Source organism: Dufourea novaeangliae, unplaced genomic scaffold (genome assembly GCF_001272555.1).
Source record: "Dufourea novaeangliae isolate 0120121106 unplaced genomic scaffold, ASM127255v1 scaffold439, whole genome shotgun sequence".
NCBI classification, from domain to species: Eukaryota; Metazoa; Arthropoda; class Insecta; order Hymenoptera; family Halictidae; genus Dufourea; species Dufourea novaeangliae.
Window position 1 is genome coordinate 336763 of NW_015374327.1, and position 25556 is coordinate 362318.

Sequence of the window (25556 nt, forward strand, 5' to 3'; positions counted from 1 at the left end):
CAAAAAACAAAGGGCACAATGTTCCTTATAATTCATAAAACAGTATAAGTTTTTAAGTAAATGAACACTCAAATTTTATATATATAAAAGGAACTGTATCAGATCTGTAAAGAATTATTTAAAAAAGTACACTTTCACGTAATGAAAAATACTTGACTGGATAGAACAATTCCGAATGACATATCGCTATATATACATAGATACATATGCGTACCTTTAATCATGAAATTTATTGAACGAATATGCATGATACATTTACCATGTACATCTTTAGAAAGGAGTTCGTAAGTGCTGCAAATGAATTGTCTCTCCATTTCTCTCTTTTAATAACGTTTAGATACAAACCTGGTATAGAGAACTGTTGCGTCAAATAATGTTGCCCCTTGTATAAGTGTATTGAGTTCTGAGCGAAATCTGAGAGAAACGTTATTCCATAATTCTATGCCGTTTAACTTCGTATCCTGTTAAAGATCGAACGCGGGATATGCTTGTCAATTTTTGTTTCTTCTTTTAACTAGCGCAGGCACGTGCACCGACATAAAGGAACGGGCGCTAAGTATTTTGAATCAGATTTTAATTTCTCTGGGGTGGGGTAAATCGACTCGTGTTTCAGTCGATCATTATTTACAAATTCGTTTACAGTTATTACTTTTTGAGTAGTGATTGCTGGCAGTTACCTAGCTGCAGTCTGTTTTAACATTTTTTTTAATGTATAAAAACTGTAAATTTATTAAGCGCAATTATTTGCACGATAGCGAGATCATTGCACTATAATTCATTTACCACACGAGAATGTTTCATTTATAGGCTGATGGCATGTATCGTGTAGCAACGACATCAGCTAATATCGTGATGTTTCCGTGAAGTGGATGTCGCGATCGGTCACAAGTTATATATTCGTCGACTTTTTCTTTTGCTGCTTCCACGTTGATATCCTCTCTTTTAATTCATGCACTAAAAATATTTGAAAATTATAATTATGTTAAGAGAAATCCCACTCAAAAGAGTTTCATGTACATTTATATACATTTTCATTTATCTACAAAGCAAAGGATGCTTCAGATATTTTAATGATGATGTCCATTCACTAACGATGTGTAGACTGTGATTCTTCACATGTTTTTACAATTACTGTGAAAACGCAAAATACAACGAAACAAGAAACTTCACTGAAGTTTATTTTTTAACGTAACAAAATTCTTCATACTCACTTGGCGTAAGCATGTCTTCGCTGAGAGGTTGTCTACTGAAGGGATCTGTAGCACTATTGAGAAGATGTCTGATAATGACTGCTTTATCCATTACAATACCAGACGGAAGTTTAACAGGTTCTTCCATAAGAGTGTCCATCAGCGGATCTCGGAATTCTTCGGGTGCGTCACCATAATCCTCGTCGCGGGCACGATTATCCCTAGCAATAACTGCAGCGCGTTCCGCGAGCGCTATAAATCTTTCGATTTCCGTTGTGGTTTTAATTACCGATCTTTCTAATCTATTCGCCGCGTCGGTGAATAATTCTTTGCAAAAAGAACGCTGCAATTATAGTTACTCATTAGAGCCAAGAAAATTCCATATGGGCACTTGTTATTAGCGACAACAGAAAAAAAAGGTAACAACTAATGTTTTAAGATTCAAGACTGTATCTTATAGTGTTTTGTTATCGGTGCGTTAACAGTATGATCAACTTACTTCGTCACTAGCCAAAGCAGCCGCAAAGTTATCGCAGTCAAGATGCAAATATATATCAACCAATTGACTAAGTAAAGCTCTTGGTTCCCATCCGTACTTTTGTGGTTTCCGTACCTTCAAATTTTTGCACTTAGGGCCACACAATTGTTGCAGGTTAAAGTTTAACATGGCACATAATCTTCCCACTAACTCCGGCCGTAAGAACGGCTCCGTAATATCCACTGTCAAATAATGAAACATGGCCACAGTTTCTTTGGCTAGCGTTAGATACGACCTTGCTTGTCTTTCGTCTGCCGTTAATTGTCTCATGCGCGAATGTTGCTGTTCGGGCGACAATGCTGCCCACGCTTTCAAATCGGACATCAGTTCTTGGATTTCGTGTATACGTTTCAACGATTCTAAACTTTCATCTAGTAAAAACGTGGTATCGTTCATTAACATGTTTATGAACTTTACGAATTGCTTGCCATTATTGCTCTCATTTATGATTGACTCCCTGTGAACTGGACTGTCCCACATGGATTTCAGTATTAAACTAATGTGATAACGGATCGAGAATTTGTCATAAAACTCGGAACTGGAGCCAGTCGTTTCAACGTCGGTGTAGAACTTCATGAGGTACGATGCCAACAGTGTTTTCGATATTGGATGCGCCATAACCTGATCGTGCAGCGATTCGGTTCGTCCCTGAAGTTACAAATAACGTTTCGTGAGTTACAAATTACTGAGAAAATTTCCAAGCCATAGAGATGGGAATTACCTGAACACTGGGATTTATCACAAATAGTACTTCAATAATTTTCGCTATTAAATATGGATTTCGTATACAATGCGGAGTACAGACTACAACAAGTAACCATGTAATGAGCGAGTTGTCCATATTATTCGTTATTACACCAGGACTAAATCTATAAAGAACATTGAATTATTGTAATCAAATGAAATAGACATGTTCGTAGGTGGTCCGTATATCAAAACACAATATGAAATACTTACTGAAGAGTAAATAATAAAAATTCTGCAATATCTTCGACGTACCATTCCGGTAGTGCTGTAAACTTTTGTGGTACCTCTTGCGGTAGAGGAAGTTCAGGAAGGGGATTTCCCGGTGGAGTTTCGGTCAACAAACTTAACAAAACCTCCGCCACAGAAATATAAAAATGCAAGCACCTTCTCAACAAGACAGGATCGATTAATCCAGCGTCTGTGCATGATTTCGATTTTCCAAGCTGCTTCAACTGTTCCTTGTAACGTTTTATTAATTCCTTATTGCGCCCAGCGAAAGGTGTGTCTTTCCATTGTGGCTCAGTTGCTTGTAAGTCATCGAGCATTTTTTGAACATCGCGTAACGTTCTTAGCTTCCTCTGATATTTCTGTAAAGCTGGTAACAACGCTATATGGTGGCAATGCAAGGTAAGAAACCAGCACTGCGTTGGAAACTTCGGTTCGGCCCATTTGTGCGTTCTCTCTAAGTGTTTCAGCCATTCGGAGACTTCTTGAGACGAAAGCTTCAGCTTGGTATCATTTTTTATTTCAATGAAGCTCGATGGATGAAACGGATACAGAGTGTCGACGGTATCTAATTTTATTTTCACGGACAGCATTTGCAAGACCGACAACAGATTCAACATGAATCCATCTCCGGCAAGGGAGAACTCTTCTGTTTGTATTTGAGCACGCTTCTCGTTGTGGCGCAATAACGTAGCCAAATACGTCAGCATGGCGTCACGGCAGTTGCTGTTCGCGAGAATTGCATGGAGAATTTTGTGAAGAGACGTTCTTGTGCTTTCCAGCTCTTGTTGCAACGTTAAGTTCATGGACTTGTCGACAAACGGATTACCGCTGAAAAACTTTTCAGCCACGTTAGGCTGGTCTTCGGCGAAAACGGACACCGATAAGAACGGCCCAAGGAAAGACGTTATGGTAAGTTCTCTGCCAGCTGCCGAGGTCATGATGTCTGGCAAGAACTGGGTCTGATGAGTGATCAAACGACAGATTGGACGTATGTTACTGGTCGGTCCGCAACGGATTTCTATCAACTCTTCCAACGCCTCTATCGGCCTTCGATGTGTGTTTCCTACCAAACTAGGTTTCTGCATACACAAGTACAAGCCTTGCAACAATGGTGTAAAAATTTTATTAAATACTACTGGATTGGTGTGCGTCCTTGCCACGAGTTCATGTAAATAGCCTCGGGGTAGACTCTGCGACAGGATTGGATACAAAAGAAGTGTCATGGATAAATGATGCGTCATCGAAGACTGATGAATGCCCACTAGGCCTTGTAGCACCACACTGGAGTATTGAACACATTGTGCTCTTAAAACAGCTAGCACATCAGAAAATGGTGGGATACTTGATTTCTGTTCAAAAAGAATGTAATGTTACCATAAAAACGGACTGGATGATTCCTAGTAGGAATAATATTATACCTTTGGGTGATTTCGTTCTTCAACGGCGACTCTCGAATAACAATCTAATAAATAAATGAGACTCTTAGGCTGAGACGATTTATAACAAATATCACAACGACAAAGTGTCGCGACTGGGCTTAACAATGGACTCGTTTGACTGTTAGGGCTATCCTCCTTATCCGACGAGGTCTCTGTAGTAATTTCTTTCAAAGGATCTTCTCCTCGTGTGAACATACACAGGACCTCCATTAATGCTTGATTGATAATCTCTGCAGCATCCACAAGTTTTTGCATGGATGCTTGCGCAGCTGTTTGTGGAAGGAATATGGTACCCTCTGCTGGCTCTTTCCATGATATGCATAATACTCGTGAGACCACAGAATGTATTTGCTCTATTGTCCCTTCTGTACTGGAACTGGTAGTCTTAAACACAAAATGAAAATCGTAGAATTTCAATTGAATCTTTATATATATATATAAAATTGTGCATATGACTTACGCGTGATCTTGATTTTGTGTCTTTTCTGTCAGATTCCTCCACCTCCATATTCTCAATTCCAGAATCCACATCCACTCCAGAAGTACATTGTTTGTCATTACTTTCTTCTACTTCCATTGCTACTTCTGGATTTGGAAATTGTTGTTGCTTAGATGGAGATATCATCTGTCCCGTAAATGCTTTCGAAGGACCTGGTGTGCTAGGAGAAACAGGACTAGCATTGTGATTTGAAGTAGTTGCTGAACTAATATTGTCCAAGCCTGCCAAACGAGCCATTCGTCTTCTCCTTACCTATAAACCAAAGTTTACGTAACAACAAAATTGCTTAATGAGAAAATATTTTATCACAAAGAACCAATGGAATCTTTGAAAAAAAATACTACAATGTTCAAAATAATAAATATTACAAAAAGAATATCCACATGACAAAAGCAGAAAAATGAGCATGGAACTTCACAGGAGCAGAACAAAGCAAAACTATATTTATAACAAAGACAAAGAATATAAAGGATGACACAACAAAAGCGAGAGTACCTTCATTGTACAAACAAAAAAGAAGTTACTCCGAAATTCACATGGCACGTTGGGTACAAAACATTTTAATCACGATTAAAATTACAGAGCATGAAATTTCGTTGTGGCCAAGCGATCGTTCGTTTTGGGAAAACGTTACAGGCGGAAAATCAGCTTCAATTCATTACGGTTATATAATTATTTTAAACACGGCGCCTCGGCGAAACAACTGTTAATTTATGATTAATCTTATTGTCGTCGAACGAAACGGTTTTTTTTTCTTTTTCACTGTACCGCCGTTCATTCAATAATTCTCTTATTAACGTTCTTATCGCGGCGATTTACGATAACGTCAGCATAGGACGAGACCAGCGAAAGAACGAAGCGAACAATGACAACAAAACTAGTTACTGAACAACGATTCGGAACGGAACACTTGGTACTTACTTCCTCTTGGCTTAACTCGCTCATGGCGATTCCTTGTTTTCCTTCTCAATCCCTCTAACCTCTGACACCGATCGTAAATCGTTACCGTTCAATGTACCGTGGAAATTCCGTGGGGGAAAAATGAGAAGTTTGGTGTCCGTCGTTTCTCGGAGTATCCTGGATGAGATGTGTCAAAATTTTGGACAGTCACTCCACATCTGTTTGCGTTTGGACGTGAAAGTAGTAATTCCACGCCGTTTTACGGACAATCACTGCCAGGCTGCGTCGATTCTTCAAAACAGCTGAGCAACTAACATACCAGTCGAAACGCTCCCTCGCATCGATAATGACAACTACACCTCGATGGACTTACGTGCGCGTCTGGTTGCACTCGATCAGGGGCCACATTTTACTCCACTGGGGAATCGATCCGCGTGCACATTAAATTCGTTGAATATTATTTTCATATGAATCCTTCACTGATAACTTTCACGGGTTTTAACTTTCTTTCGTTAGCATCCGAGAAATCCATCAATTCCACCAACAGACGACCACCAAACCGACATTACTGAACGTTAGGGCTCGAGAACGTCGTCCCTGTTCTGCAATAAAAAGTGGGACGACCTTTTGCTAATCATTTGCCTAATTACGTAATCGAATACCGTCATGTCGATGTATGAAATTCAATCGAATACACACGTCGTGAGTTACGTTCGTGCGTTTAGCAAGATACGCTTCAAATCAGACGATTGTTCACGTTAACATACTGGTGGATGACTAACCTTCTGTTAGTCCTGCACCAATAGAGTGTTAGCCTGATAAAATTGTTAGCCGCTGATTTTTGAACACGTTACTCGTCACTGCTTCGCTTTCCATTTCAAAATCTAGATTTGTACAATTTCGATTTCCTCTTATTTAGTTGCCAAGGGTCTAAGGTTATTTTTTCTTCACTAAATACTATCATATATATTTTAAAAAAAAAACAGTTCGGCAGATCTTATTCATATGCAAGACTCGTGCTTATTATATTATCCAATAATACTAGTGACTCGTGTAGTTGGTACTAGAAGGATCGTATTTTTGTCCCGTTCGGCTTTATGAGGCCATCAGATGATCAATATTTAATGTCAACATTTTGTCAATACTGAAATATTTTGTTTTTCGTCGAACACTACATCATCAATACTTTAAATATTGACAATATATATTGATCGTCCGAGGGCCTGTTTAAAGTTCGAATAAAGCAATATCTCTTCTCAACAAATCACCTGTGACCCACGTTCAAATAAAATACTCCAGGCTCATTGAGCAGTGTCGTAACTGGAGAGTGAACTCCTGTCCGACGAAGTAGAGGCGACAGAGGTCCAAGGGAAATGGAAAATATGCGGTAAACCTATTCTTCTATCTGTGCCATTCTGTGGTACATTTGCGTGTGAAGGCGATATAGATGCCACACTCCACACTGTGATGTGTGCAGATGTGTGCTTGTGTATAGCATTGAGAGGTAATGTCACCGCATGTCTTCCCTTTCCATAGCTTAGACACCAATTAGGATAGAGCTCAATATGCAGATGTTATGGCCCACTCTTATTATGCAGATCTCCGATATCGGGCGCGAACCTGTTAATCTAGTGCTCGATCTTATCTGAACCAGTGTCCAAGCCCTGTCTGAACGGAGAAAAAAATTTGCAGTGCAAAGTGTTCTAACTATGAGTACCAACGAACACATCCATTTTACAGCCCTAGGTAAACATAATCTTCCAATATTTATGCTTATAGTACTCGCAATGATATATTGTGATATCATTTAGGTGAAAAAAAAAACATATTTCGAACGTCGAAACAACTGTTTAAGGAATCTATGGGGAGATAAGCAACTCGACCTTTGTTCAGTACCATACATTGTATAGCGTACAATGTCAATTTGGATCCAAGTTACTTGTGCCATTTTTATTGTCGACAACAGAAGCATTAAATTTCTTTGAAATATTCCATATATTAAACAGAACTTACTTACAGTACCCTGGTAAATTGTAGCGAGACCTATACTAAAAAAAGAGTCTAGAAGAACATCCGATGTAAATTTTATAATTACAGTGTCAGAAATTATCTATGTTTGAACTCAATATTTCAAGATAAATACATTAAATATTCTTTTTATTGTAATAGTGCATAGCATTAATATGGATATCTAATAAATGATTGATACTTTTCAGAGCCGGATATTCAGTCTTTAATAAGAAGTAGTGTATTGGTTCGTGAAAACTCTTATTCACCCTATAGTAATTTCAAAGTTGGAGCTGCAGTACTTTGCAGTGATGACACTATTTCTACTGGATGCAATGTTGAGAATGTATCGTACCCTGTTGGGACATGTGCTGAAAGAGTAGCTATTGCAAAAGCAGTGTCAGAAGGAAAAAGGAAATTTAAAGCGTTGGCGGTAGTAGCCGACAACGTAAACAATAGCTTTGTCTCGCCATGCGGTATGTGCAGACAATATATTGCAGAATTTGGCAACATACCGGTTTACATGTCCAGTCCTGACATGACAATTGCGCTCAAATGTACAGTAAGCAATTTACTGCCCCATGCCTTCATTTCTATGAACGCGGAAATGATCCAATGAATCGGTGCTGAAAGAAGATGTATAAACTTTACACAGTAATTTGTCTTCAATGTCAGTTCAACATGTAATGACTAAAACGTTGGGTTCTGCACAAGTTCTGAGGAGTTAAAAGACAAAAAAACAAGAAACACTTAAAGACAGTAGTTAAAAAACAATATCGTTATTGTACCGAATAATCTTATTCTCATGAGTAATTTGTTTACGTTTACATTGAAAAAAGGTACCCTATAACTGTAATCGGTTATCATGCGATTTCTAAGGTGCGTCATTTTCTAATATACATCGCAATTCATAAGCGGAAGTAATATGAATAGTATATACAATCGATGTAATAATATAGTTAATATATACACGTGCAACAGTGATCAAATATTGTTGTTTCAGTTATAATTATTCCTTAACGATAAAAATGCAAAGGCAGGAACGAAACTGCTTATCGTATACGCCCAATATCTTCTTGGAAATTTGAGCTGCTTGTGAATTTGGGAGTATCACTCTCCAAAATAGAACTTATTAATGACAACAGACTAAAGAGCAACTTTCCAATAAATGTAATTATACTCTCGAGAGCTGCTTTTGCGTAGGCATGTAGCATTAAGTTTACCAAAACGGACACCTGTAATCAAACGTATCATCAGTAGAAATCCAAAGAAATAACCGTTCCGATTTAGAAGAATTAATTGAAGGACTGAATTACCATCCAATGTAACACTGGCATAAATTCTCATTGTTGGTAGCTTGCTGAATTAAAAGATCAACTTGACGTTGAACACTCAGCGTTTCTTCATGGGAAAAATCACGACCAGTTAATTTGTCTCTTACTCTTGTCACGATAGCAAGAGCTTTTTTATTCAATGCTTCTGGTTGATTAGTATCACCTATATAAAGGTATCAATTTTCAATATATTTTTGATTTATCATATTCATGGTATTTTGTCCCATGGATGGAAATATAGAAGAAACTTTATGTAAACGAATATTTCAGTAATAAACTTACCTCCATTCTCGATACTGCACGGTACTCCTTTCTTTGGTAACGTGGCGGTAAGAGAATCCAACGTGTCGCCGTGTTCTTGATTGCTGCTGGCACTCATCCCTTGTGCATCGGATCTCTTACTCTTTGGTGTAGCGTTGTCCATTAACCTCCAGTTTAAAAGAGGATCGTAGACGAAAGCCTCCAATACTGCCATCAAACTGTCTTTGTTACGGTGTAGCACCGACATCACTGACTCACAAGTTCGTCTGTATGTACCCTCAATTCCAGTTACTTCCATCGCGTTGATCAACATTCGGGTCAGTCTGAACGGTATTTTCTCTGGGAATTTCTCACGGGTCATAGCAACTTCAAAGCAATCTCCGAAGTCGATATGCAATATTTTTCCACTGAGACGATCCAACATCAGATTCGATGGATGTCGATCCCCTAAACCAAGAATATACCCGACCATGGACATTACGGCGAGGGAACGCGTGTAATTCGTTCTACGATCGAACCACACTTCGCTTGACGGTGATTTCAACCAAAGAAGTCGCGACAGATCGTCACCATGAGTGTGCTCCAGTGCATGTTCAAATACTTCAACCTTCTGCATGAGCATAAGGTGATCATATCCTGGGGCCATCTGAAAATCAAACCATTTAGAAAAGTCATATATAACGATGTGTCTTAATGTATGTATGTGCAACTTTAAGTCCTTACTCTTAACATTATCTTGTGTTCTATATTAAGTAATATCTTTTTCTTTTCCCTGTAGTCCCTAATTAGCGTGTGTAATGTATCACAATGTGGAACCCATCCGATCAATCCGCTATTCGTAGATAACGGAATCACAGCGTATCTCTGAGGACGAAATTTCTTCATTACAATATATTCAAGTATTAAAAAATTACCTTCAACTATTTTATTATCTATTTAGCTTACCTGAATAGTAAGGTTTCTTCTAAACGTATCTGGATCGTGTAACAGAAGGGTATTGACTAGACCAAATAATTGCATAACACGTTCATCCTGCCTAAGATCTTCGTGTCCTTTCAAAAGGAACATGTAATCTTTACCGTTACTACCTGCAACGTGGAAAAAATAATGAATTATAATTTCAAGGTTAAACCGAAAATTCAAAGAGCCACTTACCCTTTATACATAATTTTCGTGGTCGCTGTTTGCTAGTTATTACTTGCATTGAACTATGTATACTTGCTATTCTGACTATTGTCTGGCCAGGACTGTAACTTCCTGGCACAGCCAGTTCTAAGTCCCTGCAAAGGAGTAACTTTGGGCTAACGTACTGAAGCTCTAAACTAGTTAACTGCGGCAACTGTCTAGATATTCGTCTGAAGACATGATAATACAAATCCCAGGCTTGATTTAAATCTCGAACATTGCGCGATGCTTTGTATCTATGACACCACTCTTGTGCCTCCATTAAGTCTCTACCATAAGCTTGATTGAAGGACGTTTCCTTCAGGGTTTGTGGCCCTCTTTCTAACATCGCGTGCAGAGGTTCCAATGTGTCGAACATCCCTCTGACATTTCTTTCACCAAAGTATAATCTACTGGCTTCCTCCAAGCCCTCGTGCCACAATTCGTGCCACAGAATCGCGACTCTGATCAATTCGTCGCTGGCCATCATGGCTTGTTGCACCAAAGTCGGGCTGTGCTCGCACATGCTCTTCAAGATTTTGTTCGCAGCCGTTTTTCGAGCATGGCTAGCACTCTTCGACGCCACAGTCAGGGGATAAACTAACGCCTGAGGATGTGTTTTTCCAATATCTATTAGAAGATGATGTATACAGCGACCAACTAAAGCTCTAGGTGTATCTATTCTTGCTATTAGCTGAGGGATCACTTGTAGCCAAGTGTTGATTTCGATCAATCTGATTCCTTCGACGATGGCTTCGTACACTTCCGGCCATTGACCATAGTCGAACCACAACGTCAACAACCGAAGAGTATCTTGTAAAGAATTACCATGGGAGAGATTGATAGACCTGAAAAATCCTTCTACAGCCGGTACAGTGAATTTCGATATATACTGCGAGCTGGACAGATTACTGCGTGTTCCGTTCCCTGGAGCGTTTTCTACATTCGAATCACCCTGCTGATGTTTATAAAACAATACAGTTTCAAAATTAGTGTAGGCAAAGGCATGCCACGCTTTATACCAGGTTGGATCGTGTTCCGTAGCTGCAGCATAGTAAGACAACACAGCTGGTATAGACTGTTCATTTATACCTTGCAAAGCTTCCAACCATTCTCCAAGTTTCAGATAACATCTGGCAAGCAATCTCTTCCTAGCTTCTTGTTGCTTCTCGTCTTCCTGATTGATCACGGATACAGTTGTTGGTTGCAGGGACGTCTGTACAAATTTCTGGAGTTGACTGTACGCTTCCTCCCGTTTATTAGCAACCCACATATGCTTGCAATAAGCAAAAGTCACCTGAGGGTGAGTGGCTGGCAATGGTTGATCAGGAGTTAACGATGGATCTGTCCCAAGCAACATAACTAATGTTTTGTGACACAACATCAAGCTGCCACTCTTTCTACAGAGACTGGCGTACTTCAGCCATGTGTACATATCATCCTGTGGTGAAACTACCAACGTGTGTACCTGTATTATCTTCTGCCAATCTTCGACTATTCTTTGCCCACCTTGAAGCCGCTCCCACCACATCGACTTAATAGTTGATCTTCTTTCAGGAACCAATTTGAATTGTATCACTTCTTCTAATTCTGCTAACTTCTGAACTTCCACCATAGCATTGTAAGCCCTTTGATAACTTTCACCTGCCATGGCAGTCAATTCTGTGTCCAGTAAATCTCGAGCACTGTCGATAAGCTGATGGGCAACATTGTACTGTTCGTCATGGATTGCCAAAACAGCTCTGTAAAAAGCACCATCCTGAGTATCTTTTGGTATTAATGAAACATACTTCTCCATGCTTTCCCACTGACTCAAACCCCATGCTGCAGCCGCTGCCATTCTGGACATTCTCTGTTTAGTCTCATCGGTTTGATTCGACCAATGCTTAGTAGCAACGTCGTGCAACTGTCCCCATTCACCAAGAGCTTCCAAGCAACGCATCTTGCCCAGTGTAGATTCAACGTCCGCAGGATCACCCTCCAATCTTTCCCTGTACAATTGCAATGCCTTGTCCCAATTGTGCAGCTTCTCGTACCAACGCACTTGTACCTTCAGATCCTGCTGATTATTCTGATTCATCACATATTCCAAAAGACCTTCCGCGGCCTCCTTTTGTTGAAGTTTGTTGTTGATAGATATCAGCGATTCAAAAACATTACTATTCCTGCTTTTATGAAATTCGTCCTCTTTGTAATGCAAAGCCTTCGCGTAAGCTCTACAATGCATTGCTCGTTCTCCTAGAATCTTATTGTCCAACGGTAAGGGCCCTTTGTCGCAATGTTCCATAAACTCTGCTAGGTTCAGAATAGTTTGCGTTATCTCTGGTAGATCTGGGACCATCAATGCTTGTTGCAAAGTTTGTATAAGTTCGGCTTTGTACGTGTCATCTAACTCAGTCCAGCAAGAAACAAACGCTGCGTTAAACAAGTCCCTAGGTAATTGAGAATAGGTCTGTGCGAGGGCCCAGCAGGATCTCAATGCCGGAGATGGTGATTCTTTAAGTAAACCAATCGACAAACTTCTTAACCATTCAAGCCAATCGTCCTTTGATACTCTCCTCGTCGCTGTCCATGCCTTCTGAAGATTTGAAGCGGATACGTGCAATCTCTTTATGGTGGTCGTGTCCGATGACGTTAGGGACAGATCACGATTTTTATTTCTGGAATGTCGGTGCCTCATCAACAGGAAATCTTCGCCATCTGCCACGGTTGTTTCTGTCAAAATCTTATCGATCAGAACATCGTAACGCGCATTAACAATCTTATGCTTCGTCATGACTTTCTGTACCAGAGATATAAAGATTTGATACTTTTTCCCCAACTGAATCACCAGTGCGCATAACGTGTCTATTGCTGTAATTCGTAGTTCTGGACACTGATCAAGCGTTCGTACCAAAGGATGTACAATTCTGGACGCAAAGTCTGTGAAGTCCAGTGTGTCTGCTAAATGATCAACAGTTTCTAGAGCGACCTTATTAACGGTTATTGGACAGTCGGCGGTGTGGAACAGTTTTACTATCGGTGGCAATACCAAGTGCAGATAATTATCTAAATTATTTCCAAATTTCTGAAGAGCTTGGAGCAGCTTCACTGTAACAGACCTGTCCTTGCTGGTATCGTGCGTCAGTACTCTTAATATCTGTGGCATCAATTGCGGCAAATAAATCTTGAACTCTGCGCCCAGTGCAACTGCAATGTGCTCAACTAAAAGTATTAACGTACTTTGTAACGGGCTGTTTACGGTCCAGAACTCTTTGATCAGATTGAATATGTCGTCTAAGTAGTTTCTGATGTGCTGCTTCACGATGGCAATTAGAATGGCTAATTGTTGGAACAGATACTCGCGAAAGTTGACGTCGGCTGTACGAACAACATTCAGGAAACTAGGCATCACCTGGGAGATGTATGGAACACACTTGATCCCTAGACTTTTAAATATGAATGTTACCGCTTGCACCACCATAGTGTGGTGTTGCGATAACGTCGGGTCACGAATAATCCTCATAAGCGTTGCTATGGCGATCGCAGGATAGTATTCTTCTAAAGTAGACGAAGACATGTTCACTAACATTTCACTAGTTGTTAGATCCTGTGTACTTTCAGCTTCGCTTTTTATATCAGCCATAGACGTAAGGGTATCCAATTGTGAATCTATTTGACCAAGGTTCATTTTATGTTTGTATGGATCTAAAGCACCTAACAGTCCAAGCACTCTTATAGTTTCCCTTCTGATAACAGGTTGTTGTTCAGTTTTCAAGAAGTTTATCAATACATCCAGTAACGAAGGGTACTGCATGTATGGCTTCACAACGTGTCCTGTACTTCCAACTAATTGACCTAAAACCCATAAAGCGACTCCCCTTTTTTCTGGAGAACTAGCATCTACCAACATTTCCAGCAATATAGATAGGAGTTCTGGCATCCACTGCTGCATTTCAGCACCATTCACTTCTGCTAAATCACCAATAGCGCGGAGTATGGCTAAAACGACTCCAGGATTTGATTCGGTTTCCTTGAGCTTTGGAACAAGAACTTTCAGAATCGGTTCCATGTACGGTCTTATGAGCCTCGGTGCGCTAACGACCAAGTGGTCTAACATACGGGTAGCTTGCTCTTTGTTACGGCCCATGCCTGAGTGTTCTAATTCCGTTAAAAACTGTATAAGTGTTTTACGTAAAGAAGGCATTACATAAGCTGGATTCATAGTGCTCAATCTTCCAATCGTGCGAATCGCTAGCTCGCGGATCTCAAACATCTCGTCGTTCATTGCGATAAATAATGCAGAAAGGTTTTCCGCTTGTGCTAGATGAATATCAAATGAATCATCCAGAGAAGCCAATACCCATAACCTCACGTCGGGATCTGTATCTGTAATACCCACAACTAACAATTTCCCAAGAACTGTAGAGACAGTATTAGTCACTGTAGGTCCTGGCTGATTTAATGCCAATCTTAATAATCTTGAGCACGTCCTCACAGCTTCTAATCGTACCTCTGCCTGTTCGAATGTAAGGAAGTGATCTGCACACCGTCTCACAAATTGCAAAAGTGGGTTACCATCAAAGTTAAAGGTTCCAAGAGTCTTCAATGCTAGAACCGTGGATGGAATATCCACTTCGGTTGGCGTTGCAGAAATCGGACTAGTTGCGGTCCACGGCGCACCTGGATGTCTTAATGGTTTCTGCATCAAAACCTGAGATAACATTCTTAGAAGTCCTTGAGATATATCAGGCCTCAACGACGGTACGCTATGAGCTAATTCTCTGAGAGAAGTTGTAAGAATTGGACTTAATCCAGTTGTTAACATGGACTCTAACAAATCCCTTACATCCGCAGTGATCACCTGTTTCACGGCATGGCCGAGCAGAGTTATGCACACAAATACAGCGGGTTCCAAAGAAGTACCACGTTTTTTCGCAGACGTTTCTTTCGTTGGTAACAAACTTTTAATCATTTCCATGATTTTGGAAAGATAAGGATTTATCGAATCCTCTACCGCTACTGCTATAAATCCAATTGTAGTAAACGCAGCATACCTATCCTTTTCTCTGCTACGCAATGTCATCAAAAGGTACGACAGTGATTCTTTCAAATGATCTTTTGTAAACTTTTCCTTGTTGAATGCAGCAAGTCTTGGCAACAACGTCATCAGCGCGTGTTGAATGTGAAGATTTCTGGACATTCTTTGATTCATTACATCGTTATAGATATCGTCCAATCTTTCTTGCATCAAACAACGACAAACTGTGGATTCGTGAGCCTGATATAATGGTAGCTGAGAATTGGATGAATTCTGAGAAGAACTAGACCACTTGGATACTATAGTTGTCTTTAATCGCGGCATCAGTGATAGTATATCGTTGTCGTTCTGTTGCGTGGAGCAATTTAATCGCTCTATTAAAGTTTCGAAATTCCTTTCCCATTGGACATTACTACATCTAAGTAATTCATTCAATATCAATAATGAACCATGTATTCTATCGTCTCTATTCACTCCTCTTTCTCTAGTGTACACTTCCTCGAATCCTGCTACTATCTCATCATAGCACTGTTTATACCATTGAGACTTGTGCATCTGTTTTGCAGTTTCCCTCTGCGCGGTAACAACTAAAGCAGCCCTTAATGCTTCAACAGCACCTTCCCTTATCACAGGTTTCGGATCGCGTACAGCGTTAAATATAAGTTCAAAAAATGGAGTTACTTGTTGAAAAAAATATGTTGGCATAGAAACAGCGAGTTCTCTTAAAACAAGAACAGCAGCATGTCTTTTACCTTCTTGTCTATCTCCGCCCAACCATTCAAAGGCACGTTTTACTTCAAATTCTACATACTCAGCTGTATAAGTACCTGAAACTAATGCTAACTTTCCAACAGTTTTAGCAGCTAGTTCCATAACACCCACATCATTTGAAGGTAATAAATTTCTTAGATAATTTGCAAACCTTATAATACGTGTGTTAATATTTCCTACATCTGCACCAATAAGACAAACTATAGCTAATATTCCCCCCTTCTTTTCATTTACATCTGATCCAGAAACCATTTCGAATATGTGATGGTTAAATTCATCCATGAATGCTGTAATCTCCTCTTGAGACGCTTCCCGCAGCTCCGTTTTAACATAGAGACATAGGTCTCTGGCCACTTTGTTACGTACTTCCTCATTTCTAGTTTTAAGTCTTTGAACAAACTGCTGTACAAGTGTGCACGCCATTGTTTAAACTTTTTCACAGCGCAGAGTCCACAATCTTATTGTTATTAATCTTTTTTGAAATATCTACCAAAATAATATTCATAAGTGGAGTAAGGTTAAGGATGAATTTGAAACAATACTAAATTGTACATACCTATTTGACAGCACACAAATCTTGTACCATAGTAAAGTGGGTTTCACGATTATCATTCCTGATTAAGTCTTCTCATTGAATAAACTTTTAATTCGTCTTTAATTACATTATTATGGAACGACGTCTGTCACAGAGATACTTCATGTTTTGATACTTCCGACAGTTACAAGTGAAATAAGTTACATGTCGAATTCCATATGTAGTAGACGTATAAGAATATCCAAATGGATCCGATAACATTAATTCTGTGGGCTTGTAACAAATACAGGAAATTAATGTATGTTTCTCAAGGAGACTATGTATCTTGATTTTATAACCTCAATATTGGATAGTACGAGAGTTTTGGGAAGCTTCCCCCATTCTACTTCGTTAGATGCTTGTGCCATTATACCTCTACAGCTATCTACAGCAACCGTTAAAAAAAACATAGACTCTTGATAATTGCTCAGTTTTTCTTACAACGCTTACAACGCAACCGTTTGTACTGTTTGTAGCAGGTAGGTACGTTACCATCGTGTAACATTGTCTCAAAACGAACAGAGCTCAGAAATATGTTGCCTATTTAGTAGGTAATGCGGGTAACGCCTTCTACGGACCATTTGGTACCACTTCGTTAGCAGTGCTACATGGTTAGAAAGACAGAATTGTTATTGACAGCTTGCTGAAATTATCCACCCTACTCCGATAAGGTTGTGTGGATATGCCTTTAACATTATGATTGCGCCATTGAGCTCTATCCTGAAGATTCTGAAGCATCCTGAAGAGCGAACTCCTTTGCGAAGAAGTAGAAACGACGGGCGACGGAGATCCAAAGGAAAAGGAAGATATAAAGGCGTCTATCCTTTTCCTTTCAATTATCCTCTCTATCTAATACATTTGGGTGTATAGGGGGTCATATCCGTCGTCTCTACTTCTTTGCGCAGGAGTTCACCCTCCAACTTCCAACCCCTCCAACTACACAGAATAGAGCTCAATGGATTGCGCCACTTGAACAACGCATTTTCATCAACTTATTAATGATTTTGCATGTTAATAGGAGCGTAGTTACTTGCAGCAACGCTAAGCATGAAGCTCGTCTTCCCGATTCATTTAAATGAAAGTCCATACTAAATTTTTCTACCTTCAAATGAAGTCTGTGAATGGCCGATTTTTAGTGCGATTACATAGGTTATCTTTTTAAACCAATACTCTATCTAAATAAATATATGTCACGGACGCACCTGCAAAAAGTCACGTGGTTGTTTGTGTTGTACCATTCTTAACTGAAGTAATAATAAGTAGTATATTTCCGTCCTGGCGTTAAGTAGACCTGAGTAGACCAATGAGAAGCCCAATACGTGACATGCCGATCGCTATCGTATGTTGTAACAGGCTTTATTTTAATGTGAACAAACGATGGAATTGTTTTCCACATAACCGATTAAAAATGGCCCTACGACAATGACAAAACAAATATAACCAGCAAATTATTTATCACAAATTTCATCGATATACATAGACATATATCAGTGAGAGTTTCCGTCGTAAAAAGATTAGATAGGTTAAGTGTCGATTTCGAGGTTGGATCTCCAATCTTTCAGAGTCAATGATGAAAACCTACTACCCCCAATGACTTTTCATTTTCTGTATTACTTCGTTTACATTAGCATTAGAAATGACTCTACTCCGGAGGTTCTTCGCGAAAAATATCGTTTGCCAAAGAATAGAATATCGTAGTCCACCGATTAGGCATAGGCAATTATTTTACACGTGTTTAACGTCGCCTATTAGAGTCACCGGGAAAACATGTATATTTTCCACGTTAAGGTACTATGGCACCAAAACTGTACAAGTGAAACTTTCAAATTCTACCGTACGTCCTACAACGGGAATAAAGAAAATATCGGAATTTGAAAGTCTGATCACGTTAGCTGCGCCTGAAAAGTGGCGACTAATCGGTGCTATTGCTTTCTTACTAATTTCATCTGCCGTCACGATGGCAGTACCCTTTTGCTTAGGAAAGATAATTGATATTATATATACAAGTGATACAGAAAGCATGAAGAAAAATCTCAATCGGTTATGCGTTATTCTGTTTGGAGTATTTGTTGTGGGGGGTGTATGTAACTTTGGCAGAGTATACCTAATGACTACAACCGGGCATAGAGTTACTCAGTCTTTAAGGAAAAAATTGTACACTGCAATCTTACACCAAGAGACAGCAATGTTTGATAAGTGTAGCACAGGAGAAGTGGTTGGCAGACTATCCGGTATGTTGTTTTGTTTGAAACATTGATAGTACTTCAATATATATTATCAATTTCTTCCTTTCAGGTGATACACAACTGATCAGCTATGCCATAACTAGTAACATATCAAATGGATTACGTTCTGCCATCATGAGCATCAGTGGAATGTCCATGATGTTCTACGTTTCACCTACATTGGCCAGCCTCGGTTTGAGTATTGTACCACCAACTGTTGGTATAGCTATAATTTATGGCCGCTATCTAAAGAAGGTTTCTAAAGACATACAAAATGGTTTGGCTGCATTGAACACAACAACTGAAGAAAAAATCAGTAACATAAGGACAGTGAAAGCTTTCGCGAAAGAAATATCTGAGATCAAACGCTACAATTCTCAGTTAGAAGATATACTTAAAATATGCTACAAAGAAAGTTTGTACAGAGGAATATTTTTTGGATTCACTGGTTTCTCGGGAAACGCAGTCGTTCTCTCTGTTTTATATTACGGCGGAATTATGGTATCTGATGCCGCTATTACAGTCGGAGGTTTAAGTTCTTTCTTATTATACGCCGCATACGTAGGAGTTTCTTTAAACGGATTATCCTCGTTTTACGTAGAATTAAACAAAGCGCTCGGTGCGAACACCCGCATACTCGAATTGATCCAAAGACAGCCGGCAATACCTATTCAAGGTGGTAAAATCTTGGAAAAGGAATTATCAGGTGATATTGAATTTCAAAATGTCAGTTTTGCTTATCCTACAAGACAGAACACGTGGGTTTTGAGAAATTTCAGTTTAAAGATCCCAAAATGTATGGTAATCGCAATCGTTGGTTCATCGGGTTCTGGAAAGTCTACAATAGCTTCGCTCTTATTGAGACTTTATGATCCAGACTCGGGATGTATATTTTTAGACAATCATGATCTCAAATCTCTCGATCCTATGTGGGTGAAGTCACAAATTAGTATTGTTTCCCAGGAGCCAATTCTATTTAGCGGTTCAATAAGAGAGAATATATTGTACGGAGTAGACGATTCGACGAAGCATGAAATAGAAGATGTTGCGAGACACGCGCATGTTCTACAGTTTACAAAAAACATGCCAGATGGTTTAGACACTATGATTGGGGAAAGGGGTATCACACTTAGTGGTGGACAAAGACAGAGAGTTGCTATTGCGAGGGCACTATTAAAGGTGAGACTATTTGTGAGATAAAACTACGTATATACATAAGTTGTGTATGAAAATAATTTTGCATTCAGGAACCGAAGATTTTAATTCTGGACGAAGCGACAAGCGCGTTAGATGCTGAAAGTGAACATTATGTACAGGAAGCTTTAGAAAAAGCTGTAAAAGGCCGAACCGTGTTAACTATAGCTCATAGGTTGAGCACAATAAAAAACGCTGATAAGATTATTGTTTTGAACCAAGGACAAGTAGCAGAGACTGGAACATATAAAGAACTTATTAACATAAAGGACGGTTACTTTTATAAATTGGTTCAACATCAAACTTTTACTTAAATCTTGAAACTTTAGTGAATGTTACAAGTAATTACACTTGCTACTTAGGTACATATGTGTGTTACTAAGTACATTAAAAACTGAATAATGTCTGGCTGGACTTGGATGAAAACCATTAACAAAGGTTATTGAAAGTCACATGAAACTTGTAATAAATAATTAGTAAATTTATTAATTCCATTTTTGAAATACAATATGTTATTCTGTAATCTATTAATTATGTCGTAGTTATTGATGGTTCCTTTATACCACATGTTGATTGTTAGAAAACTTTTTAAACAATACGTCAAATGTGTACGCTTGAATAACTAATAATTACACAGTTCATTAGTCTCTCATTCACGTTACCTTTTGCATTTACTGGAAATATAAACTCGTCGATAAAAAGTAAATTCAGAGTTGTATATGGAATACGTGTTCACTGTGCTCTCGTTTGATATATCAAAATAGTTTGTGTAACGCATGAAGCACTTCCTATAAGTTGTAATTTGTGTTGATACAGAAATTGCAAAGCTCTATACATATATATATATATATATATATATATATATATATATATATATATAAAAATCAAAAGCGACGTATATCGCTTCTGATCTACTGTGTAAGGCAGGTATTATAAATAATTCCACTTTGGTAATAATTTTTAATATATTTTCCTATAAAATAATGTACACTGCTGTTTTAAGCTATTCTTATATCGTCGATCTATATTATGTTTAAATTAATATCCCAGTACTACAATTACTTCGGAATAATATATTTTGAACCTGTTTGTACGTAGAAAAATCAATTTAACAACACATGACTAAAAGTTAATCGTTTTAATTAAATTAATCAGATTTTTGTTTTAAATCATTACACGAGTCTGCTAAATACATTTTCCTTTGAGCAGGGAAAAAATACATTATAATACCCTTGTTATCCAATAAGTATTTTAACTATTACTTTTCTATAGGAAAACACAGCAAGGTATAAAGAGAGCAATAACATTGGTTCCACCAATGTGGAAAAACAATTGAAACTTCTTATCCTTGCTATATTTCAGATTGTTCTAGTTAGGACATACGTGTATCAAGGACAGTTGTTAGTTGATTACGCCTTGAATCCAAAAATGAAATCAGTCCATTGACTTCACCTATACTTATTATAATTGGAACATCTCCAGTCTTTAGTCATCTTTAGGATACTGTTCGTACCCCTTGTTATGTTTTACATATTGACACGTTCCTTAAATTGTCGCTTAATCCATCAATTATTCTGAAAAATTTCAAGACACCTGTGTATTTGTAACAGCTGCCGAGTTAACACTGAGAGCTTGAATTCGGATTGTGATTCAAACCTATGGTGGTACACGAAACTCGCATTTTCTCATTAATGAAGACTACTTTAAAATGCCAGAATGCATACTTCAAATGCTTCTTTGTTCACATAGCTATCACATGTCACATTTGTTAGGAGTCACATTAGAATTTCATATACTCCAGTCAAGCACAGCCGTATCCTTAATAGATACTTTATTTGTATAAATTTATGATGAAACTTTTTACAAGCTGACCTGAGCAGAAACTCAAATTATAGTCAAAACTGGTCATTAATAGTATAACATTTTGGGAACAGGCAGTGTTTTGCTTTCTACAGGAGCTTTGAAATTCACATGAACAAGTCTCTGTACAAGTAAATACCAAAATTTATCAGATTTAATCACAATTATACAGTCAATGAGACAGCAATTAATACATAATTATACAATTCTCTCTGACTATTACAATAGTTTCTCATGTGTTTTATATGTCAAATCATGTAAGGGAATTCATATAAATTACATTTTAATTATAATAAGAATTTTTTTATGTAAACAAGTCTGTTTTTGTCCTGTTTCTTTAATGTTTCTTGTTAAAATAAAAATCGAGCATTAAAAGCAACCTGACCATCTTAAACGTTATTAACTTTGAGATGTATGAGCTGTTTCTTGTTCCATTGGTTCATCGTCTTGTTGAAACATTGATGATGTTTCTTCATCATCTACTTCCATTAATTCTACTGCATCTTGCTCTTTTTTACTTGTAACAGTTTCCATCACTGTATCACTGTCTTCTTCTTTAGATGAGATAGTAGCTATAATATTACCTTGCAATTCTGTTATACTGTTACTTTCAACAGACATTTTGACTTCCTCTTTTGTACTGACAGTTTCTGTGTCTTGTGGTTCTTCCGTACTAGGGATTGGTTCAGGTACTATAGATTTAATTACTTTGGGCTCGTCTTCCGTAGTTTCTGTTATGGTTACACTCTCCTTCTCTAAGTTTTCACTGAAATTTTCCACGATATTGTCTTTAGGACATAACTCTTCTGTTACAGGTTTTAACTCCTCCACTAGTTCTGCTTTTCTACTTTCATCCTTCATACTTTTTGCTTCCAAAGATATATCTTCAGATGTACTTACAGCTGAAGTTTCAACTGGCATCGCCTCACCAGTGGATAACTGTAAAGAGTCCATAAGTTTATTTGAATTGTTCATTGACAATGTATCTCCTGTATTGGTATTATCTGAAGGTAGAGATTTTTTTTCATCCGTGTTTGTATCAGGTGTATCGATAATTGTTTGTGTATTTTCTATCACTGTATCTTCCAACTTTGCAGTGTCCTCCAAAGTTGCATCAGAAGAATTTAAAAGATTATCAACTGCTGGATCGATGACCTCTTTATTGTTTAACGGTGCTTTGGATTCCACATCATCCTTAACCAATGTATCATTAACTTTATTTGATTCTTCTTGTATATGCGTTGGTCCTACTTTTGTCTTTTCATTTACCTTAGAATTATCTGAATAATATTTTGATACTTTGTTTTCACTTGATCCAAAGTCCTTTGTTTGAAAAGTTGTTTGTAACTTCCTTGTAGAGTCCGCGCCATCCTCGTCTTCATTCTCTAAGTCTAAACTAGGTTGAGAACTGGTATCCTCATTCATTATACCTTCTGGAACATCGCCTGTGATCGCAGAGGTTTCAGGAACTATGGTTGTCAGATTTTGTATAGTAGGTCCTATTTGTGGCTCTTGACTTTGTGTTTGAGACGTTAAATTTGGAACACCGGAAAACTCCGAAGTGGTTGGTATAAAATTAGATTCAGCACTATCCACCTTAGGGGATGTTGACTCGGCTTTTTCCTGAGAGGCTTCATCAGAGCCAAATATATTTTTTACAACACCCGTAGTTGGTACGACGGTGTGCAATATAGATGCTTCATTTTCAACGGTATGTACACTAATTGTAACAGTAGAAGGGCAGTCCTTCTCCCAATACTCCATTTCCACGTCAGGCGGTTGCGTGGTAGAGGCATCTTCGTCGACGGATCCGTTGACCATACCGTCCCCGTTTTCGTTCCTCCTCGCGATCGGTCCTGGTTCTCTGGTGGAAACAACCAAGATATTCTTTTCTATGGCACGCATAAATTTGTCAACCCTGTTGTATTCCTTACGTGGTGCTGTCAGCAGTTCACAAATTCGTTGGACAGTGAACGGTGCGTTCGCGAATGACTCCAATCGTTCCAAAAGATTGCTCTTCATGGTGTCATAGTTAAAATGCTCGACGTTGGGACAGGGCGCGAGTTCCAGGGTTGGACAGCTCTCGTAGAAATCGGTCATCACACGGGTGAGCTTCTCCCTGAAGAGTGTTTTGATCAGTGACCACTGGTAAACCGGATCACCGGTTTTCGCGACCCAACACAAATAGTCCTCCAGCTCCCGGGGTATCTCACTCGGTCGCATTTTCTGAAATTCGTCGAGCGCCTGCAGCACCTCCTCCAAATTTTCCATTTTCTTCGGCTGTTACCCCCTCTGCCTCCTTTATACACGGGAAATAACGAAGAACGCAAACACACCGGGTACCACACAGCAACAATGAAAAGGATGGGGGATGGAGCAGGGGTACCAATCACCCGAAAAACATGTCATCGTGACAGCATTTGGTTAACCACCGTAAATCAAAATTCCTGAATATGTTGCACTTGAACGATTCGAATATTTATATGGAATTCACATCAGAGTCTTTCAATTTATGTCTACCGTAACTTTATCCCTTGTAACTGCTTTCAGTTTAAACAAAGAATATATCGGCCTACAATCAAATTTGCATTGCTAAAAAATCACTTCGCGTGTGTGTTTGTTTTTCTTCTAGAAATATTTCGTATGTATATATATTCAAAGGACGTAATGTTTTTTATATTGAACTTATATATGTTATATTAAAGGAAAAGAATAGCGGTCGTTTATTTTTGGAAATATTATTTAAAACGAAAGAACACAACGGTTTTAAATTTCTATATTTACGTAGTGGTATTAGCGATGTTTAACGGTTGATTATACAATACTTTTAAGCTGAACAATCAATTTAATGTAAAATGTTTTTACAATAAAATTCACAAAGTAATTTCTACAATATCGATTAATTGTTAATATTAATATATAATATATTATTATAAAGTTAAATGTTTTGTATTCGTATAAATACTAAATGAAGGTTAGGAAATTAAGACCCTATATTAAACAGAATTTTAAATATCAGATTTCGTAAATACATAGATTTATTTCAACATAGTTTATGACTTTGAACTTTGATTGGACATTAAAATTCAGTAACATATACACATATAAACAATCACATTGATAATGTAAAGCAAGATTTGTAAATTCTCAAGTTGTATAGTATATTATTGTTTTAATGATCATACAAGAAATTAATATATTTATTCAGGCATAATAGTGCATTTGAAAGATACAAAAATACCATTTGCATTTCAGTCTTATTCATGATTATAATAAAAACAAACATTTATGACAAAATCAGACAGTTCTACCAAGAAGTTATTTTCTTACATTAACAGTAATTAATTGAATAATATAAGTTTCTTTCAAATGCACAACCAACCTTAATTGAAACAAAAAAACAATATATGATACAGTATTACCTTTGAAAGTAATTGGAAGTTCTCAGAGATTCATTTGTATATAACATTTAACATAATAGATTTGACATAATATAAATAGCATGTTCCCATTCATGTGATTCTAAGGGCATTTTGTTGAAAAACTAAAGAAACACAGTCTAACATTCTTCTAACAAGTATTGCATATTAGTGGAGAATATTATA

At 38.1% G+C, this 25556-nt stretch overlaps 5 protein-coding genes across 5 annotated transcripts; 2 read left to right on the top strand and 3 right to left on the bottom strand.

Moving 5' to 3' along the window:
• Positions 1–870: 870 nt before the first annotated feature.
• Positions 871–5802, bottom strand: LOC107192905 (ubiquitin conjugation factor E4 B). Its single transcript, XM_015582255.1, has 8 exons — positions 5563–5802; positions 4603–4893; positions 4122–4526; positions 2686–4052; positions 2450–2597; positions 1690–2376; positions 1212–1533; positions 871–954 (listed from the first exon to the last, which is right to left on the bottom strand). Exons 1-8 carry the CDS (start codon positions 5584–5586, stop codon positions 890–892), a joined length of 3309 nt encoding a protein of 1102 aa, XP_015437741.1. The 5' UTR covers positions 5587–5802; the 3' UTR covers positions 871–889.
• A 1095-nt stretch (positions 5803–6897) lies between these two features.
• LOC107192925 (cytidine deaminase-like) lies at positions 6898–8167 on the top strand. Its single transcript, XM_015582281.1, has 3 exons — positions 6898–7045; positions 7140–7287; positions 7758–8167. Exons 2-3 carry the CDS (start codon positions 7251–7253, stop codon positions 8165–8167), a joined length of 447 nt encoding a protein of 148 aa, XP_015437767.1. The 5' UTR covers positions 6898–7045; positions 7140–7250.
• Positions 8168–8331: 164 nt separating this feature from the next.
• On the bottom strand, positions 8332–16665 carry LOC107192890 (serine/threonine-protein kinase mTOR). Its single transcript, XM_015582239.1, has 7 exons — positions 16655–16665; positions 10299–16584; positions 10089–10231; positions 9867–10007; positions 9165–9789; positions 8865–9045; positions 8332–8783 (listed from the first exon to the last, which is right to left on the bottom strand). Exons 2-7 carry the CDS (start codon positions 16519–16521, stop codon positions 8768–8770), a joined length of 7329 nt encoding a protein of 2442 aa, XP_015437725.1. The 5' UTR covers positions 16522–16584; positions 16655–16665; the 3' UTR covers positions 8332–8767.
• A 1368-nt stretch (positions 16666–18033) lies between these two features.
• On the top strand, positions 18034–20539 carry LOC107192919 (ATP-binding cassette sub-family B member 10, mitochondrial). Its single transcript, XM_015582274.1, has 3 exons — positions 18034–18903; positions 18968–20076; positions 20145–20539. Exons 1-3 carry the CDS (start codon positions 18309–18311, stop codon positions 20403–20405), a joined length of 1965 nt encoding a protein of 654 aa, XP_015437760.1. The 5' UTR covers positions 18034–18308; the 3' UTR covers positions 20406–20539.
• Positions 20540–22283: 1744 nt separating this feature from the next.
• Positions 22284–24283, bottom strand: LOC107192917 (serine/threonine-protein phosphatase 4 regulatory subunit 2). The gene has a single exon (XM_015582273.1). The coding sequence runs from the start codon at positions 24220–24222 to the stop codon at positions 22351–22353; it is 1872 nt and encodes a 623-aa protein (XP_015437759.1). The 5' UTR covers positions 24223–24283; the 3' UTR covers positions 22284–22350.
• Between the last annotated feature and the right edge of the window lie 1273 nt (positions 24284–25556).

What these genes read in the sequence shown, in the direction of transcription:
- LOC107192905 (XM_015582255.1), bottom strand. Translation starts at nt 5,586, where the DNA reads ATGAGCGAGTTAAGCCAAGAGGAA. An exon ending in TTTTTATTATTTACTCTTCA is followed by an intron (nt 2,598 to 2,685) that starts GTAAGTATTTCA and finishes TGTTCTTTATAG; the next exon opens with ATTTAGTCCTGGTGTAATAA. An exon ending in CTGCTTTGGCTAGTGACGAA is followed by an intron (nt 1,534 to 1,689) that starts GTAAGTTGATCA and finishes CTATAATTGCAG; the next exon opens with CGTTCTTTTTGCAAAGAATT.
- LOC107192925 (XM_015582281.1), top strand. Translation starts at nt 7,251, where the DNA reads ATGAGTACCAACGAACACATCCATTTTACAGCCCTAG. An exon ending in CATCCATTTTACAGCCCTAG is followed by an intron (nt 7,288 to 7,757) that starts GTAAACATAATC and finishes GATACTTTTCAG; the next exon opens with AGCCGGATATTCAGTCTTTA.
- LOC107192890 (XM_015582239.1), bottom strand. Translation starts at nt 16,521, where the DNA reads ATGGCGTGCACACTTGTACAGCAGTTTGTTCAAAGACTTAAAACTAGA. An exon ending in ACGAAAATTATGTATAAAGG is followed by an intron (nt 10,232 to 10,298) that starts GTAAGTGGCTCT and finishes TCCACGTTGCAG; the next exon opens with GTAGTAACGGTAAAGATTAC. An exon ending in GTGCAGTATCGAGAATGGAG is followed by an intron (nt 9,046 to 9,164) that starts GTAAGTTTATTA and finishes ACCTTTATATAG; the next exon opens with GTGATACTAATCAACCAGAA.
- LOC107192919 (XM_015582274.1), top strand. Translation starts at nt 18,309, where the DNA reads ATGACTCTACTCCGGAGGTTCTTCGCGAAAAATATCGTTTGCCAAAGA. An exon ending in AGTGGTTGGCAGACTATCCG is followed by an intron (nt 18,904 to 18,967) that starts GTATGTTGTTTT and finishes TCTTCCTTTCAG; the next exon opens with GTGATACACAACTGATCAGC. An exon ending in TTGCGAGGGCACTATTAAAG is followed by an intron (nt 20,077 to 20,144) that starts GTGAGACTATTT and finishes TTTTGCATTCAG; the next exon opens with GAACCGAAGATTTTAATTCT.
- LOC107192917 (XM_015582273.1), bottom strand. Translation starts at nt 24,222, where the DNA reads ATGGAAAATTTGGAGGAGGTGCTGCAGGCGCTCGACGAATTTCAGAAA.